This window comes from Rhamphochromis sp. 'chilingali', assembly GCF_963969265.1.
Source record: "Rhamphochromis sp. 'chilingali' genome assembly, chromosome: 17".
Taxonomy (NCBI): Eukaryota; Metazoa; Chordata; class Actinopteri; order Cichliformes; family Cichlidae; genus Rhamphochromis; species Rhamphochromis sp. 'chilingali'.
Window position 1 is genome coordinate 21,359,842 of NC_137944.1, and position 19,390 is coordinate 21,379,231.

Genomic DNA, 19,390 nt, shown 5'->3' on the forward strand with positions numbered 1-19,390 from the left:
AACAAATGGTAGAATGCTCCATAAGCCGGTGCCTCTAGACATTGCTGCAAATGGTTTTAACAAAAATTTGAAGTGACTTTCCAGTGTTTAGGTTTTACTAGAACTGTATCCACAAGCTGGACAATCATCAAAAATTCATATTTCATATTTAAGGGGAATTCATATTTCATATTTAAGGGGTTTCCTCTGAGGATATGGTTTCAGTGGCAGTGCATCTGGCAGTCTGATCAGACTCATCAGTCTGCTAACTGAATGTTATTGGCTTGGGCTTACTGCTGTGAATGGTAAATAGTTATAAATGCTAAGATATTACTGATGCGGGAGATGAAACATTTTGTAAATGTGATTCAAAGATGTTTTTGATCACTGAATTATAATGTGGGAAACAATTAGATGGTGTTCTAACTAAAATTTCATGCAGGGAGGAAGGAGTTAAATAAGATTGAAAAGCAACAGGCCTAGATGATATCAGATCTAGACTGTTCAGAGGCTGTGCAGATCAGCTCTGTGTGTGGTGGTCATGCACAATTGTAATCTGAGCCTTAGTCTGGGGAAGGTCCTTATCCTGTGGAAGTCTTCCTGTGTGGTTCCAGTGCCAAATTCTGTACAGCTCAGGGAGGTTAAACAGTTTGGACTTATGGTCTTAACTACTAACTTAAAACCTGAAAAACACCCTGATGAGAATAATCATCAACAACCTGCAACCCCTGGTAGCACACTACTGGAACCTCTGCACTTTGCTTACTGTCCTGTTATTGGGAAAGATGATGCTAACATTTATCTCCTCCACCAATCACTGTCACACCTGGAGAAGGTCTGTGAGGGTCATTTGTTTTTGACTTTTCCAGTGCTTTCAATAAAGTTCAACCCACACTGCTGAGGAAGAAGCTGCAATGTGGTATGCATAATGTGGCCCATTATGACAGTGCTCTCTCCGTTACCCTTCCGCTCTACACATCGGTCTTCAGATTCAACATCCCTAACTGTCACCTCCAGATGTTTTCTGATGATACAGCCATTGTTGGATGTGCATCTCATAAGGGAATGATCTGGAAAAATGGGAAGGCCATCACTGACTTTATCGTCATGGTCTAAAGTCAACATCAACACCAGTAAGACGAAAGAGATAGAGGTTTTATCTTTTAAAGCTATTTTCTGCTGGGAAGGTGGCACAAGAAACGGCTTGATAGACTGGTGAAGAAGACCAGTTCTGTGATTGGCCAAGACAGGCAAGATGAGGGTGTTAGCCAAGCTTATGCCCATTATGGACAACACCACTCCCCCCTTGCATGAGACTATATATATCCCTTTAAATCCGGTAATAAAAATGTATTCATCTTGAGTAAACAAATGGAGAATATTGACATCCTAATAACTAAATGAGGAAAAAATTGATACAACATAATATTGCGATACTAATATTGTATTCATCCAGCGACACTCAATGTCGATATTTTATTATAAAAATTGCAAATATAAATTGAATTGTTTTTTAGTACTAGATAAAATGGTAAAATCGCAGAAGGAAGTTACAGACAAGAAGAAGAAGAAATCTGAAAAGCTCCATTTACATTTAAATCAAAAATAGAGACATTTGGGATTTTTACCAAGGATGGTAAAAAAGATTGATTTGACATGTGGAATTTGCAAGGAGTGTCATATGAAAGTAAAATATTTGGGGAATGTTACAAACATAAGAGATCATCTGATGCACAAACGTCTTGCGGTAATGTTAGCCAATGACCGCAAAGTTAACCTTAACTTAGATTAACTGACAAAGCAGCCAGCACCGGACACGTCTAGTTTGACTGACCTACCTCCAAGTACCTCCAAGTGTAACGACGATGCCCATACAGTACAACACTGTTGAAAATGAGTGCTTTCATTATAGGTTGAGACACTGCAACTGCAGAAAAGGGTTGCACGCTTTGATTATCTGAAAGCTCATTATCTCGTAAAGGTCATTTAATACATTAAAAGTATAGAAATTCTTGAATGTTGCATTTGGGATGTAATTTACATTCAAATAAGTGAGTATAAACTCAAAATTTATGACAGACTTTTAATCACAGGAGTCTGTCTAGAATAGAACAAAAAGATCCAAATAGTTTAAAAAATGTGTTCATCCAATTCATTTTATTTCCCACTTATATTACGTGTTTGTGTTTGTGTCTGCACTTATTAGTTTGAGGCTTTGATCTGACTGAAATACTCACTCAAAGGTAATTAAAAATGTGAAAACGTCTGTTCACAAAAGGTGTAATCTTTTTTCCTAAATCAATGTCACACTTAACAGTCAGAAGCTATCAAAAAGCACACAGGACAAATGAATCCAATTAGCAGCTCTGAAATCAAAGTCACATATTTCATACAGTAAAAAGCCAGAGTAGTCAATATTAAAAAGCTGCATTCATTTTTAGTTTCTCACAAAAATCTGTTTCTTTTTTAAACCCCTTGCAATGTACACCAAGCATTTGATAAACAATACATACTAAATGAGGAAGCTTTAGTAAACTCTTCTTCTAAAACAAAAAGTTGAATCCTTGTTCATACGTCATAATGATGGAACAGTAGGTCCAGAAAATTAGTGCATGACCAGAGGGTCAGTCAGTTGGCAGCAGACCTATGGTAGCAATGTGGAACTGATGGATAAATGCCCAGATGGACTCATTGGTGCTTCTGACATCTGGCCAGTTAGAGCTCCCAAAGTACCTAACCACCTGGCACCAACTGTCCAGGTGGGGGGCTCTCTTCTTTTCTCAAATAAAAAATAATTGTCATCTTACAAAATAATTTAGCCTGATATAGCTGTTTAACCGATATTACTCTGATACTGGACTTCTTGGATAACTTTCTGAGTGTGCCTGAAATAAAATCATTTTATGATCTGATGATCTGATGTTTCTGAACTATTTAATGTTTTGTGGTATAAAAATGTTTTAGTTTGTAAAAAAAATAGAAATAAAAACTAGCATTGGAAAATTGTGGTGCTATAGTTAACAACACCAGTCAAAGGTTATAGAAACTTTTGTCATTCAGGCATTTTTGGTTGGTTTTACCCCTGAAGAGATGTAACTCGTCTTAATCCAAGAATGCTACAAAAAGCAATGTAAAATTAATTTTATACGGCTTAAAGTCCAACTCAGAGACTCGATTAATGAAGGCTGTTTCTATTATAATGACTCTCTTCACCAGACTGCCACCATGGGTGCACATTCAACGGGCACGTTAAATTACCAAGCAGAGCCTCTCCTGTTAGTAAATTACCAACTGAATATCATCCCTTTAGTTCGTGACTGTATCTATTCTCTCTGAGGTAAAGGTATAAGAAATATGTTACATCTTAGTAAGTTAAAACACAGGCAGTGTAGACACGATAAAGCAAAGGCTTTGAGGAGAAAACAGCAGTAGTAAAGAGAGCGAAGAGGGGAGTGAAATGAAATCTCTGCTGACTTATTAGCTGCATAGTAGCATGTTCTAGGATGAAAAACATGCTCTCTCTCCCATGTTCTCAAAACAATGATTACATCAGACATCAGGGAACTGTGTTTAGAGTTAGGTGAGTTGTCCTCAGATTTTCTTTTGGAGTTTTCAGTCAAAAAAAAATAAAATAATAATAATATATATATATATATATATATATATATATATATATATATATATATACACACATACATACGTGACGAATCCTACTTCCGGGCCTAAAGTAGTCTGCGTTTAATATGGCTTTTGTGTTGTTAACATGTTTAATGTTATGTATTTTCTTCTATTTAATCTCAAAAAGCTCCTAAAACAGTCAGTGATCACTGTTGACCTACCTCGGCTTTTATTACCGCTAATCATTTATTTAAGCTAAGTTTTTAAAACCTTAGGATGTAACTACAGCCCAGCCCATGCAGCAGTATATGAATGACTAACCTCGTATTGTGGATGGATTATCTCAGTTGTTCTCCTGGCTGAAGTTTGGTCCTTTTACAGCATCCTGCCATGCGATTACATTTGTTCCTGACCACCGAGAACACTCACGTTAACTTTTATCGAGTGGAAAAAAAGTTAGCTTGTTTATATTATGCTAACATAGCTGTGTCGCTAGCGGTCACGTAGCACATCTTTATATACCAGCTAGCCCAACTTCAGCAACCCTACAAATGTCACTGCTGTTTAGTTTTCTGTCTTCATTTATGTTGGAAGTGATAACAGAGCTGTACATTTTAATTTGTTTCCAAAACCCCGCAGTCAGGACATGTTATATTGTATTTAGATGGAAGCTAGCGAGCTAACTCCCTGCTAACTTCTAACTCCGTTAAATGTCATAAATTCCATTTTCATGGATGGCTGGATGTTAAACTCAATTGTTACACCTGGTAGAGCAGAACGCTGATCATTTTATTAAAGATGAAAGACTTTAGACAGTTTTTCTACTCTCAGTAATGCCATAGTGATTGTTTGATATATGGACCTGCAGCGGAGTTTAGGTCCAGACACTGCTAGTGATGTCAGACTGAACAACCAGATTGTTCCTACTAATTTTTCCTTACCTTAATGTGAAAGGTAATATGAAAAGCAAAAAACAAATCTAAACATATTAACCTCACAGGACACCAGCACTTGTTTAAAATACAGTTTTAATCTTTTTGTAACTATTCAGGATTTATGTGTTTTATGTGTTTTTGTAAGTATGGAAACTGTTATTCTTAAACAAAACGTTTTTCTAAAAGTACAAAAAAATTTATGGAAGTGTATGAGCGCTAGTTTAGCAAGAGTTTATTTTACACAATAACACAATAAAGTCCCCATTGTGTAAAAAACAAACTAACAAAAACCTATAAAATACTTTAGTGAGCAAAATTAGGTTTAATGTGTAGAAAAGCCTAGATTGAATCCCCCCATATGAGACCACATGGTCTTTAGAGGTCAAAAGAGGAATTAAAATGGGTGAAAGAGGATGAAAACGCACAAGGTGGCTCAGTAGACGATGGAGAAATAAGAATAAGAAGGGAAAAAATGATTTCAACACCGATCATGCTGGGAAAGAACAGGGTGTAAGTGTGCGTATGTGCGTGTCTAAGGCTACGTTCACACTGCAGGCGAAAGCGCATCAAATCCGATTTTTTTGACCCTATGCGACCCATATCCAATCATGCTATGACAGTGTGAACGGCGCAAATCCGATATTTTCAAATCCGATCTGGGTCACTTTCGTATGTGGTACTGAATCCGATACATATCCGATGCTTTAGAAAGCGACTGCTGTTTGAACGGTCAAGTCGCATTAAATCCGCCTTTTACGTCACCGACACAAGACTGAAGCCAATTATCAGTGCCCGAGAAGACATCGCGAACGCTTCCTAGCCATCCAGTGTAGATGTCAGTGAAACTGTTGGGAAGACAACGTAAACATTTTATTTGTACTGTATAATCTGCAGATTCTGACAGAAATCTGCAGCTATCCTTTGAAGCACCGCTCCTCTCTTAAACAGCAATAAGGATCATTATTAGGTTATTTACATTATTATGTAAATAACAAAATAACTTAAAGCAAAAATTGGGAAACGTAAAGTCCGAAGTCTTTATATTAACGGCCATCAGTCAAACAATACTGTTTGTTCTTGGTCTAAACAGAGCGCGTTGTGTGTGACATCTTCTTTTGCGCATGCGGGCCGCTTTGAGCGTTCACACTAGAGCGCGTTTGCTGTTGCATTTTATTTGTAGTGTGAACGAGGAGACAAAAAAATCGGATTTGATCAAAAAATCGGAATTGAGCATTAAGACCTGCAGTGTGAACGTAGCCTAAGTGCTCTGATAATCTGTGATTCCGTCTCATCAGCACAATATCAAACTGCCTCCGACATCATGCTAAATAATACATCACTGTCTTTCTCTCTGTCTTGCACGCGCACATATACACACTGTATGGTATGTGCTAAAGCATGAATTAGTTATGACCTGACAGCCTTCAGAGGAAGAGGAAAAAATGTTCAAGGAGTCCAACAATCACATCAAAGTGTACCCCACCAAGCAGGCAGGCTGCCAAGGCTAAAGCAGCCCTACTGTATCTTTGCCATGCTGAACGCAAAATTCATCCTATACAGCAATCTGCTTTATAAAGTGGGCATAATCATGCTGCTTTATTACAATTTATGTCATGGGTACACAGTTACACAGTATATTAACTGATCTATCAATTCAATATTATCCATTCACCCGTATCCACAATACACTGAAGCAACAGGCAGGGCAGTTAAGTTCAGACATTCTTGTCATCATACGCATTCTCCAATTTCTCTTGCACACCTGATTGAAGAGTTCCAAGGCATTTTGAGGCCAGATGGGATTTAAAAAAAAATCCCTGAAGTAAACAATCAATATTTCAACCTAGGGCTGTTCGATATAACGATATATATCGGATGACGATATAAAAACGTCTATCGTTTCATTTTATGCTATCGTTTGTTTCGTGGTGTCGCAAAATAAACTGTTTACGGCAATATTTTTTCATCGTTTTGATGGTCACTGTAGTGGCTATATTAATTTCTTAAAGTTCTCTCTTTCTCTTATATTTTATATAACCACACTACGGACGGACAAGCGCCTGTTTTTATGCGTTGTGGCTAGCAACAACGACGGTAACAGCATCGCGTGTCCGCTTGTTTATGTTCCACATAAACCTTTCACAATAAAGCTCAAGATCCTGTTGAGACTTTTCAAAATAAACTGAATCACGTGAAAGAGCAGATTATTCACGGATGAGAAGTAAAAAAGAGCCGCCAGGTGCTAAAAAATAAACCTTAGACTCAAACGTTAGAACAGGCTTTTTCCCGCAGCACGCCGTGTAATAAATACTCACAAAGAAAACGGCGGCCGTTATAACTTATGTCTAAAAATGTATAGTTTCATGCATCGGTTAAAACACTCGACTCCAGCTACATGACGCGCAGCAGGAAACACTTCCCGCAAGTCGAGCTGCCCGAGATTCACAGAATTTACAAAAAATGTTACATTTTTGTGGTTTATATCGTTATCGGGACGATAGATGTCTTATATCGGGATATGAGATTTTGGTCATATCGCACAGCCCTATTTCAACCAACTAAAAACACTCAGCTGTGAAACCATTGAGTTCTGGGACCATCTTCAAACTCGTCTTTGTGTTGATCTGAACTGTGCACCTGTAACGTTGTGAAAATGCATCTTTCATGCTATAGTGTTGACAAAAATGCATTCACAAACAGCCTATTTTTAAACACCTGCCAAATTATTTAAATCTGCCTCTGCGAAGTGCCTGCTTCAGGATGATACTGCCATGATGAACTCACTTTCATGGCTTGTAATAAAGATAATGAGCAGGTATTTTTTGCTCATTGTTTTTCTGTAAGCATAAAGTCAGTACCTGCAAAAATCAAAACTCTGCGATGGCTCCAGAAACAGATTAGGCGGAAGGATTACATGGACTGTGAATGACTTGCCAAAAACTGTCCAAACTTGGGTGGATAATTCCTTCAGAGAAAATCTTCTACTTGCTGTATAAATATACAGCCTAGGTGTCTGCTGTGGACAGTCTAAAAAGTTCAAATTCAATAGAAGAGCGACCAGAAGTAAGTTTAATATTGCAATGTGGTCTGCTGTTAAAACCCCCTTATTCACACAGAGCAAGTCAAACATCTGAATGTATCAACAGCAGGGGCTCTTCAGCTAAGTCCCATGGATGCTCTCACTGAGAGCAAACTCCTTCTGTATCACAGCTACACACACATGCCCGCATAAACATCAACACAGAAACACACTATCACGCAGGATGAACGCGGGCCAAGTAGCAAGTAAAAATTTGTGCCAGTGAATAAATCTGGGACAACTGCTTCGACACACAAGTGGCACCGGCACACACATAAACACGCACACAGCATGTGTGGAGATTTAGATCCAGACACTTTGCAATCAGTGATATTGTCATCTTGCAGCACACCAGACACACATATAAATAAGATATACGCCAATCAGCTATTGTACCTACACAGAGAATATCACGGAAGGCCCACCAAAGAATGCACAAAGACGAACATAGGCAGTTGAAGAGTGTATACTTTTGAACAGCAAACAGCTGTGACAAACATATTTATGCATTTAGCCATCTATATTTGTGAGGACCAGTTTAGACCTCGGAAGAGGATATTTTTTGGAAAGTGGGGAGGACATCTGGATGGTTTTATGTTGGGACGTACTTTCCAGCGGACTGGGAGTTAAGGCTTGAGTTTCGGTTAGTGGTTTAGGTTGGACCAAAGGTTAGATCTAGATAAAAACAGGCCTTTATTTGTGTGCGTCAAGCTTATGACAAGGAGCTAGGTATTTGATGATCATAATAAGGTGTGTTTGAGGTGCATGTACAGATTTACACAAACGTAGTTTAGATTGACAAGTTAAAGGTTTACAGGTAACACTGCCTGTGTGGCTACTGTACAGAGGCATCATGGTGGTGGTCTTTTTTTTCCTCTGGTAAGTGACTTTAATCCATTTTGGAGCACATATGTAGGCCATTTTTTAACCTTGTTTCGAGTAATAAAACAGCTGAAATTACCCACTAATTAATTTTAAAGCGTGGAGACGAGTGTCTTCATCATCAACTTCTAACAACTTGTCAATCTCCTAATGAGCGTATCCTGGATATTCATCCTTTCTAATGACAAAAACATACTAATTAATCAGTGTTTTATTCACTATGAGTTAAATGTGTGACTGAGCCCATAAAGGCATCCAGGGAGTGTTTACTGAGGCCAAATGTGAGGGCCGCTTTCAAAGAGACTTCTATTTTTGACACCGCAGCTATTGCCCTCAGTGGCCATTAAAGAAATACTGGCTTAAGGCACTTCTGTGTCAATCCTTTATGCCAGGTGTGGACAACAAATTTTAAAATTCATTGCCCACATCTGCTTTATGCTTTTCATGCATGAACTAAATGCAGTGTGTGTCTGACTACACGAGGTCCCATCTTTACTAACACTGACACTATTAGAAAGTATCCTAAGTATTCCAAGTCATTTATAAATAGCTTCATATACAAAAAGTAAAAGCAGGTATTTTGATCTGACCAAAGTGCTTTTTTAATAACACTCCAGGTTTCAGAGGGATTTGGGGAGACAGCATTCAGACATAGAATCAGATAAATGGAATTCATGCAACATTAACCATGTTATTATTTTTACCTGTTCCTATGAAATAGTATCCAAATTGCCATTAATCACAACCACCACTATTTCAGGAACTAATTTGTAAGACTTGCTGTTGTAAGGGCAGCACAGCATTTCTTCAGAGGCTATATTCACACTAAATAGTATTAAAAAGTAGTATGAATGACTATAACTTACACTCTATATAATGTTTTTGGCATTTTACTTTCACTGAACATTTGTAGCCACTTTGTGATAAATGGTGGAAAAGAAAGCAGAGGTATAAAATACAACAAAGAAGCTCATTCAAAGGTATAGCTGCTGAGGCATTTTTGCCCAAGTGTTGTGCATCATCACCACCTATAACAAACACATTATGATAAAGACAACAGGTTTAATTGTAAATTATGTTAATTGTTCTTGAATTATGTTAAACACCTTCTTCTCACATTCTCTTCTCTACAGTATTTTTGCATTGTTAACTGATACATTGCAAATGATTATGTTACCGACTCGTGTCTAATTTATGTCTACCTAAATGACACCTTGTGTCGATGATCTTTTAGAGGGCATTTGGGGTTACATATTGGGACTATAGTGTTGCCATGCAATCTGTTAGCATGTCAAGAAACTATTCAGTCAATAAGAATCAAGTAATAAGTGTTGCTAGTTTTCCCAGTGTAATGTGGTTGCCTCAGTTTGATGCTTTATGCTTTGTTACTCACTGAATTGTTGAGGACATCAAAGTTTTTCTTATCTGAATCTCATCTCAAATCTTTAATGCTCCCAGCATATGGTGTTGATTCACAGTGAGCGCTAAATTTAATTAACAAGCAAACTTTTACCTCTCCTTATGTATGACTATGGCACCACAGTGTTTATTTGGGCCCTAAGGGAAGGGGGCAAAAGCAGTTCCCCTCGCGATGACTCCACTCCTCCACAGCATGATCAGAACGCTGCATTTTTCAACTGGTAAATTCTTCCACCATATTAAAGTGGTTATGTAAAAAGGACAGATTGACTTGTCTGTTTTTGTTTAAGTTAAAAAACATAAATGTATGAGAAAGATTTTAGCGCCCAAACATCTGGGCTCTGCTCTTCCACGTCTACATTATATAATCTTTAGTAAGCTCACATTTTTGTCATTTTTGTTTATCTATGCTTTCCTCTCTCTCATAACAGCCTACTTTAAAAAAAAAAAAAAGGTATGAACTTGTCACCCACTAGGGAGTCTCTTCCTGTGCTGAGTGGGAGGGAGTCAGAAAATGCATATTGAATTCAGGGCATAGCAGTCCTTCTTGGAAACTTTCTGCATCTGGATGGCTCTCAGTGGGACTGACTTAAAATCATGTACTGAGTGAAGACACGAGGACGTAAAAACCTTACGTGTGGTATTTTAAGAGTACACTATGTCTAACAAATAAACAGGGATTGCTTGGGGTAGACAACACACAGTGGACCACTTCATTTACTTCTTGATTGAAAAACAAGGGCTCACTCAAGGTCGAGTGTTTGTTGCGAGTGTCCATCTTTCCTACACGCCTCAGTACATACCCACAACGAGATGTGTCCTATGGAATTTGACCTGATATTTAGTACTCAGAGTGGGTCTCGGCTTATGCTATTAATTTACCAGATATATAAAGGTCAGCAGTGAAGCATAGCATATTTATGCTTTACATACCAGCCAGACACGCAAACACAAACACAGACACTTTCTGACCTTCATAGTTGAGTTTGAAGCCATGTGCAGAAACCGCAAAGTCACTGGTCAGTCTCAACGAGAAGACATTTCCTGTGCTGGTGACCGGAGGTGGAACCTGGAAACCTGTTAACCTGTATAAACAGAGAAGATAATATACTGACATGATCAACACATTACACATTAAGTATGAGAAAAACAAGCCACTTGCTTTTGTGGAATAAATAAAAGCCTTGGTGATAGTAACCTGCAGTGACAAGGAAAATATCAGGGAATGCATAAATCAGCAGAAGATTAACAAGAACCCATCTTGTACTTACAGGAGAGAGGAAAAAACATTTTTAACAGCCTTGACCGTTGCCCATTTAGCAATGAATGGCTTTTATGTAATAAAAAACTTTTCATACACTCTGTGTTTAAGTACGTTGATAGATGTTTTTTAGGATTCAGAAAGAGGAATTCATTTTGCTGAAGTCAGTACCACAGTGACAGAGAAGACAAATGGAAAACAGTAAAGACAGTATAAAACCTCTTCTCAGTCCTCACCAACACCACTGCCTGGCATCGAGCCTCTTAGACAGAGCACAAAAACCCTCTCCATTTCCCTGTAAAAAACATCTACTTTAATGGGGGCTTTCAAATAAGTCAAGGCATCAGATCAAAGTGTGCTATGAAATCTGGTCAGCCAGCTAGTAATACTGAAATGGATCTGTGTGCAGATCAGTAAACAATAAAAAAAAAAAAAAAAAGAGTCAAGTAGGAAGCCAAGGCCCCCTTTAATGTGCACTCAACATGTTTGAGTCTGACCTTGAAAAATACGCTTACCCACTACCGCTCGTAGGTGGGCCTTTAGCTCTCAGAATTCCTTGAAATAAACAGGGAGGAAGCGAAGAGGAGGAATGGAAGGCCAGCGCTTTTTCAGGTAGGGAAAAGAGCCAAACCGCCTTGCTGCCACTGCGACACATTTTTCTCGTGTCCTGCAGCTACCATTCTTCCTTCCATTTCCTCCCTTCCTCTTTCCTTCGCCTCCTCCTTCTCTTCCCCTTGCCTACATCTACTCATACCATCCTCTCCTCTAGCATTAAGTCACCAAACTCATATTTTTTGCCTTTTGCCTTCACTCCCCTCCCTATGTAGTTTCTCATCTCCTCCATCCACTTCCTTCTGTGGCATTTATCCACCTAAATCTCTTTTGTTACCCTTCCTCTTCAGTTCTGCTAATCTCTTTTTCCTGGCCTTCTTTTGTATATAGATATATTCCCTCTCTTTTGTCTCACCATCTTTTTTTTAATTTTTTTTAAATATAATCTTTCCTTTGTATCTATATTTCCTTTAGCCATACTTACCACTTACTCTCTCCCCTTCCTAACAATCAGGACACAGCTTATTACTTAACTGTGTTTTATTCTTCCCCACTCTTTCTGCACACATAAACACGACACTTGAAGCATGTCAGAATACACCTGCTATAACACAGAAGACAAGTTCAGTGTAGCCACTTTTGTACCTGTGAGCTGTTCAAAGTAATCTGCTTCATGTTACTGCAACAAGAGAAACGATGTCTGACTGTGACCTCTAACTAGTATTGAGACTTTAGCATAACACGCTTCCCCAGTTATGACAAAGTGCTTTTACATTTTTAAAACATTCACAGCACGCAGAGACTTGCTTTAATTTTGTATTCTCCTGCTACATCCCTGCACTCATCCTTCTTCTCAATATGTCTTCCCGTTTTTCTTTCTGTCTCCACATATTAATTTATTAAGCTTTCTATCAGCAAAAACAACCACAGTTAAGTCTAGAATCCTTCCCTCAATCTATTCTTCCTCTCTGCCCTTCTTTCATTTTCTTCTTCTGCCACCTACCTTGCTTTTATGCTCCATTATGAGTTTGCTTTTTTTTTTACCTCTCATCTTTTAATCTCCCTATCCTACTTCTTTTACCCTCTCACATCCTCCTTGTCATATTTATTAATTGTCTGCTGTCTCCTCTGCTTTCTTCTCATCTTTCTTTACCTCCATCTCACCTCCATTTTCCTCCCTGTTTTAATCCCCAATGCTCCACTTTTTTCAGTTGTTAGTTCAGATTTGTTCCCCTTCTGTAAATTCACTCTTCACTAATCATTCTCCCTCCACTTCTTTCTGCTCAAGCCGACTGTCCTGCACCAGCTTCCATCTCCTCCGTCAGCTTGCTTTCCATTGCTGTTCACCCCCCCCGAATCGTTTTAACTCATCCAGGCTCACATGTTGATTCTCATTTCTCAACTGACTTACTCCCTTTCTATTTCTTTGTTCTCTCCCTTCTAATCCAAAACCACTCAAAGTGCAAATGGCCACCTTTTTAAAAGTACCCAACCATCTCTTTAATCTTCCTCTCCATTCCTAATCTATTTCTCATCTATGCATTTCTGCCTCAGCTTCATTTCTATTTTTGGGCTTTTTCTGATCTCATCTCCAGTCAGTAAATCTCTGTCTTCCTCTCTCTCAGTTCTTCTTCTATTTGTTTTGTTTTTTTCTTCTCAGCATTATTAAGCTGCCCTTTTTTGGCCTCACTTCCCTCTCCATTTTATCTGTCTTTACAGTAAACGCAATGCTGTTTATGCATGTGTGCATGCAAAGTTTGTAAAAGGAAAAAGCCGTAAAACACAAAGTTTAGGCAGTAGTCACAGGAACCTTAGTAATATCAAGTTATTACTGTGTAACGTGATTCTGTACGTCTAGATGTCATCTGAGTGACGTCTTCCTCCAAGTGACGAAATGTTTCTCCCACTGAAAACGGGGATTACTGTGCAACAATCAACATATCATTAGCAAACTGAGTGCATGCTGAGTGCACACATGACATAGGTTTTAGGTTTTTGATCACTCTAGTAAACAATATATATAATTTAGTTGATTAATTAGCAACGTCTTGTATAATTAACTGTTTTTTAAGCACAAAATGTCCAAGTGGCTCAGCACTTAATGGTTTTTCTACTGTTACTTGTCACTCAAAGTGCTCTTTACACTATAAACCACATTCATCCATCCACACAATGCTTTATTCTTGGCATTAAATTACCTCCATTACACACTAATGGAGGTAATTTGAGGATCCGTATCTTGACCAGAGACACTTTCACACAGAAACTAGAGGTGCTGTAATTGAACCACTGGCCTTATGATCTGCTAACTACCCGCTCTACCCCCTAATCAACAGATGCCCCCCTTGAATTATCTGTGTGTGTGATTTTTTTTTTAAATATGAAAAATAACAGTTTCCCTGGATGAAGCACCTTAAGTCATATTTCAGTTTAACACAATCTGCTATTACAGAAAGAATTCTACACCACAACAATAACAACATTTTATATGCTCTTGAGACAAAGAAAATAAAATCTCTGACCACTCCTCCTCCTCCGTCCCATTTCTAGGCTTCTAATGTCTTACTTGTAATGCATCACATCTTTCAGAAACAATCCATCAATACACATATGTGTATATACCCCCAGTACTCTATTTTATTTTATGATGAAAGTAATATCTGGACTCCAGAGCTGAACCAAATGTCATGGTAATAAATACAAAGCAGTACACACACACACACACACACACACACACACACACACACACACACACACACACACACACACACACACACACACACACACACACACACACACACACACACACACACACACACACACAGAAACAAAAAACCCCTGCCTTTTAAATATGAGATTATTCATTTGTGATGTGGCTGATACTTTGGTGTGTCATCTTACATTACCAGCGCTCATAGTGCTGAGAGTTACAGAGTTTGGCCATGTGACAGTTATAAGAGATCACAACAGGAAAATGATTAAAAAGTTGATTATTATGAATAAGTTGAAAAAATTAGAAAAGGCGATGCCGAAAAAAATTCTCTCAGATCTGCCAATTTAGGAAACATGTAACTGAGCAAAGAATATGCATGCATCACTCTTGGTTAGCATATTGACTGCATCTGTTCAGAGCACAATGGTTGTTGGTGCAAGTTTATTAACTGTGGCTACTGTATTCTTCCTTAACAGCTGTAGCCCGCCATGATGGATAAAACATAACAGCTGAAAGTGCAAACAAACACTCCCTTGGTTTTGTTCCTGACTGTTCTATTAAAATATTATGTAAATTACATCAAAGACTAAAGTCGCCATTACCTTTTTTCTTATTATTTATTCATTCCAAAAGACCTATTGTCACTGATTTTCAGTCCAGTACCTGTGTAAACCTCAGCCTTTTCTCGCTGTTTCCCATCCTTATGAGCGGCATCTTAGCCATAGATAGATTAATAGCTGAGAGACTGTTTTCTTAAGCATATCTTTCACAGATTCAGATAAAAAAAATGGGGAAAATTAGACAACAGACTGCTGCTAGCAAATTGTAGAAAGTTACTATTTAAAACCGGTTCTTTGCCAAGTTGACTGTTATGTGTAGACACAACACTGATTCATCCCTTGAGTTAGGTACCTGTCTTATACTCGAATGATTCATAGGTCAGTGTTAAGTGGCTTAGCGAACCAAAAATAATCGGGGGGTGGCTGTAGCTCAGGAGGTAGGTGGTTCGATCCCTGGCTGTTCAAGTCTGCATGCCAAATATCCTCGGGCAAGATACTAACCCCAAATTGCTCTCTGATGCAGCCATCGGAGTATGAATCTTAGATAGAAAGCACTTGCATGGAAAAAGTGTTTGTGTGAATGAGGCAAGTTGTGTAAAGCTCAGAAAGAGTAGCTAAGAGCTACATAAGAACCAGTCCATTTACCAGGTAAAAGGGCTAAACTGAAAATGAGTGAAAAAGAAGCCTAAAGAAACACTTTGAATGACCTTCAGAAAGCCTGGAGAACTACTGCTCAAGACTGCTAAAAATTATAAGACAATCTGGCTCCTTCCTAATTTAAAGAACACAGTAGTTGCTCATAACCTTTGGACTGTATTGTATATATGGAGCACAAATTGAGAGTTCTGGTTCCAGAGAAAACTATAAGCCAAATCACCTGAAAACATGTAAGTAATAGCTTTGCCATCTGGAGAATGTGACCTGCATATTTAACAAAGCAGACTTCCAGATTTGGCTCTCAGATTATTGAAGGTGCATCCCCTGCCCTGTTTTCCACCCACCCCCCGTCCTCAGCTGAATCTTTCAATATGCGGGACAGCACAGCGACAGCATTTATGTGTTCTCAGATTTATGAGGTAAAACCAAAATTCTCTCACAGAAACTGAACGAAAGATGGAGCAGTGGGCGACTGGCACTCAAGGTCTATTCCCATGGGACCGTGTGTAGTAGCGTATGCCCATGAGTGTGTGTGTGTTTTGTGTGTAACAAAATCACATTAGCGAGTGAGTGAATGAAGCTAATATCAGCAGAGTGCCTTCTCTGTGCTGTCACACACAAATACAAAAACAGAAGGGTAAGAGAAAACACACACCGTTTGCTTTAGTTTCTGAAAAAGAAGCAACAACGCAGTATGGCTAATGTGATTGGCAGAGTCCCTCCTCCTGTTACCCGTTTCATTACCATCACGGCCATGAAGAAAAGAGAGAGAATGGGAAAGAAAAACTGTAAATATTAAAACAAAAGGGGCTTTATGGAGTAAGTAATAGTCAGCTAAAATTTTGTGTTGTGTGAAATTGTTTCTGAGGTGAAGTCATTAATGATGTAAATGTCATCATTCATCATATCAATAACTTATCTGATGTCTATCATGGGTAGAGATTCACATGTGTGAATTTAAAAATCCTATGTCACCTTCTTCTCAAGTTATCCCATTCATATGAATTGTTTTAAAAGACCTTGACCTCTGTTCTTAAGGTCAAGGGCACTGAGATTCAAACTTGTCTGAGATTTTTAGTAGTATGGTATCAGTTTGAAACTCCTACATTACTTTGTTCTTGAGTTATTTCACTCATAAACTTGGATGTCCATGTTGCCACGGGTGATGACAATACCCGGTCAGCCTGTTACAGTTGAGGGGTAATAAAAAGGGTTGCTGTACATCATCTGGCGGGTAAATATCACTTGCGGACCACAGTGCAAGACTGATTGAGGTGTTAGTTATGTTTACAGTTTGTTTTGATGATTTTTTTGTGACACAATGGCGCATCGACATTATCTCAGTAGATTCTCATCTGACTAGCTAAGCATAAACATCACAACAACATGACCCAATCAGTAACCTAATTTTATGGGTCAAAGACACTTATTTGCCTTCTAGCAACCCAAGCATCAAACCACAAGCTCAAAGAGAGTGAAATAGACCTGCAGAGGAGCCCAATGGGATGAAAATAAAACACAGTACTTTACAAAACAGTGGAAATCTGGACTGATCTGACATAGACCTGTCAGCCAAAGACACTAAGTTTTATATCAGATCATACTTAGAGCAGTCTAGTGGTAAAAAAAAAAATAAATACAAAATTTTAGGGCAAAAACATTTATTTAATGGAAAACAGTACACTATGCCAAGTTACAGGGGTTTAGGTTCCAAGATAGAAGTCTAAAATTACTCATGGTTGAACCTCAAATAAAGAGAATTACCCTGCAAATATTGGGCATGCCATAAACAGTGTCAGGTTTGTTTTTCACAGCAATCTGTTTTATTTTGACCCACAGAGCCTGAAGGTCAGTAATCAAATGAATAGTTCGGTCTGATAGAGCAGAAGACAAGAAAATCCTAATCAAATAGGCAGACAGGTGTATACTAGGGAACAATTTGAAACAGGTAGGAACAAAAAATACAGAAGAGAAATAAAAACCTAAACAAGATAAAACTGCGAACATAAAGAATGACTGCAAAGCCTGATTATGTGCAGCTCAGTACAATAAAATAATGTATATAAACTGACAGATTACAATAAATTCAATGTTTAATTACAAAAAATAAAAATATTAACAAAACTGAACATACTGATCCATTATTAAGAACTCTAATGATTTGCCGTTACAAGCTTTTTATCATGTTTTTTTTTTTTGTATTTGAGAGGCATTTGCAAATTTGTAATTTTAGTGTACAGAAAGTTATTGTTAAACTTACGTTTTTGAACACTAGAGATAAAAATGTATGATTTGCTGTTGTGACTTAAAAGAACAAATTACAAAGCTATTTTGGAAAAATGAATGACCTTATCAACTAAATAACAAAATCAGCCTCTTCTGCTAAAAGTAAAAGCAAAACTAAACAAAACAAAAATATATCCCCCCCCCCCCACCTTTTTCACCTTCATTCCCCACTCCTCCACTTCTTGTCTAGTAGATTTATTTCTTTTACTAGTGTTCAAAGTTCAGGGTCTGTGGTGAGTGATTGATTAGCAACACTTGCCTTTGTGACACACACACAGCCATTTTTCAGGTTAGAGTACATGTGGTCAATAGTTGCTGGCGTGTCTTGTAAATCAGTCATCCTCTACCCGCCCCGAACTGTGTGTGCATTTTGGTGTACCCATTTGATTGTGTATTAGCAGGTTGCATATGCAAGCCAATAAAATTAGCCTCATATAAGTAAGTTCACACATGGACAACCACATACACAAAAGCACATAGTAAAGTCCCCCCTGGTCAGGTTACGTTTCACCGTTTCCATTCATCACAAAGAGAAAGTGAAGAGAAAGGATGCAGTGAAAGAGAGTAGTCAGCATACAGAAAGGTGTCCTCTGAGTTAATCTGCAAACCCGTGAATAAAAATAATAAACCTTGTTAACCTTTTCCAACAAACAAGGACTTCCTGTTCAATATTTTGACAACTTCTCTTTTAAAGCAAACTTTAAACTGACTTAGCATTTGCCAGTAGTCTAATATTAACCAAAGGTCACTGTTAAAATTTTAATGACATTGCAGTACAAACCTGAATCACTGAATGAAGAAAGCTTTGGCTAATTGCTATTTGCAAATACACGCATTGCTTTGTACAAAAAACATTCATTTATTTTCTTCTCTGTTTTCCTTGTGTGACATCCTAGACAATAATTACATAACTAAACCGAACATGGCTCCTTCACAGGGTTCACAGGGTAGTTCTAGACCTCAGGCTGTACGGCACTGTACAGCCTGAGGTCTAGTCCATGTTCATGCTCTCTAATAAACATCACTTAAAGCTAAAAACAGGCAGAAACCTGCATGTACAGTCTCTCTTTTTTATCTTCTCTCATGCCACCTCCATGTGTCTGCTCATGCGTATCTCATCACATCTGTGAGACTCTCTTTGTCACATTTATTGGCATCCAGCAGTGCAAACATTCACTCTTTCCATTCTCTTCCAGCATTGCAGTGATGTCCTGGGATGATAAATCCTTTTGTGTTGCAGAGGCAGGGGGTTCTCGTCTTTGGAGGTGACAGGGGCCATCAGCGCTCTGTGTGCACCCCCAAGGAAAGACACTCTGACTGGGGTTGAATAGTGGATTAACCTTCCTGTCAGCGCCGGAGGTTCCTAGACAAACATGCTGAGACTCACACTGATAATAATTGTGAAGTGGAAATCTGCTTCCTCTAGCTGTTTAATAATTTTTTATTTTT

General features: G+C 38.3%; 1 protein-coding gene across 1 annotated transcript in view; it reads right to left on the bottom strand.

The window, feature by feature from the left end:
* csmd3b (CUB and Sushi multiple domains 3b) overlaps nt 1-19,390 on the bottom strand; it is a 416,246-nt gene that overhangs the window by 270,074 nt on the left and 126,782 nt on the right. The window contains exon 3 of the mRNA XM_080862956.1: nt 10,885-10,997. Coding sequence (XP_080719082.1) covers nt 10,885-10,997 — 113 coding nt within the window. The remainder of the gene's footprint in view (nt 1-10,884; nt 10,998-19,390) is intronic.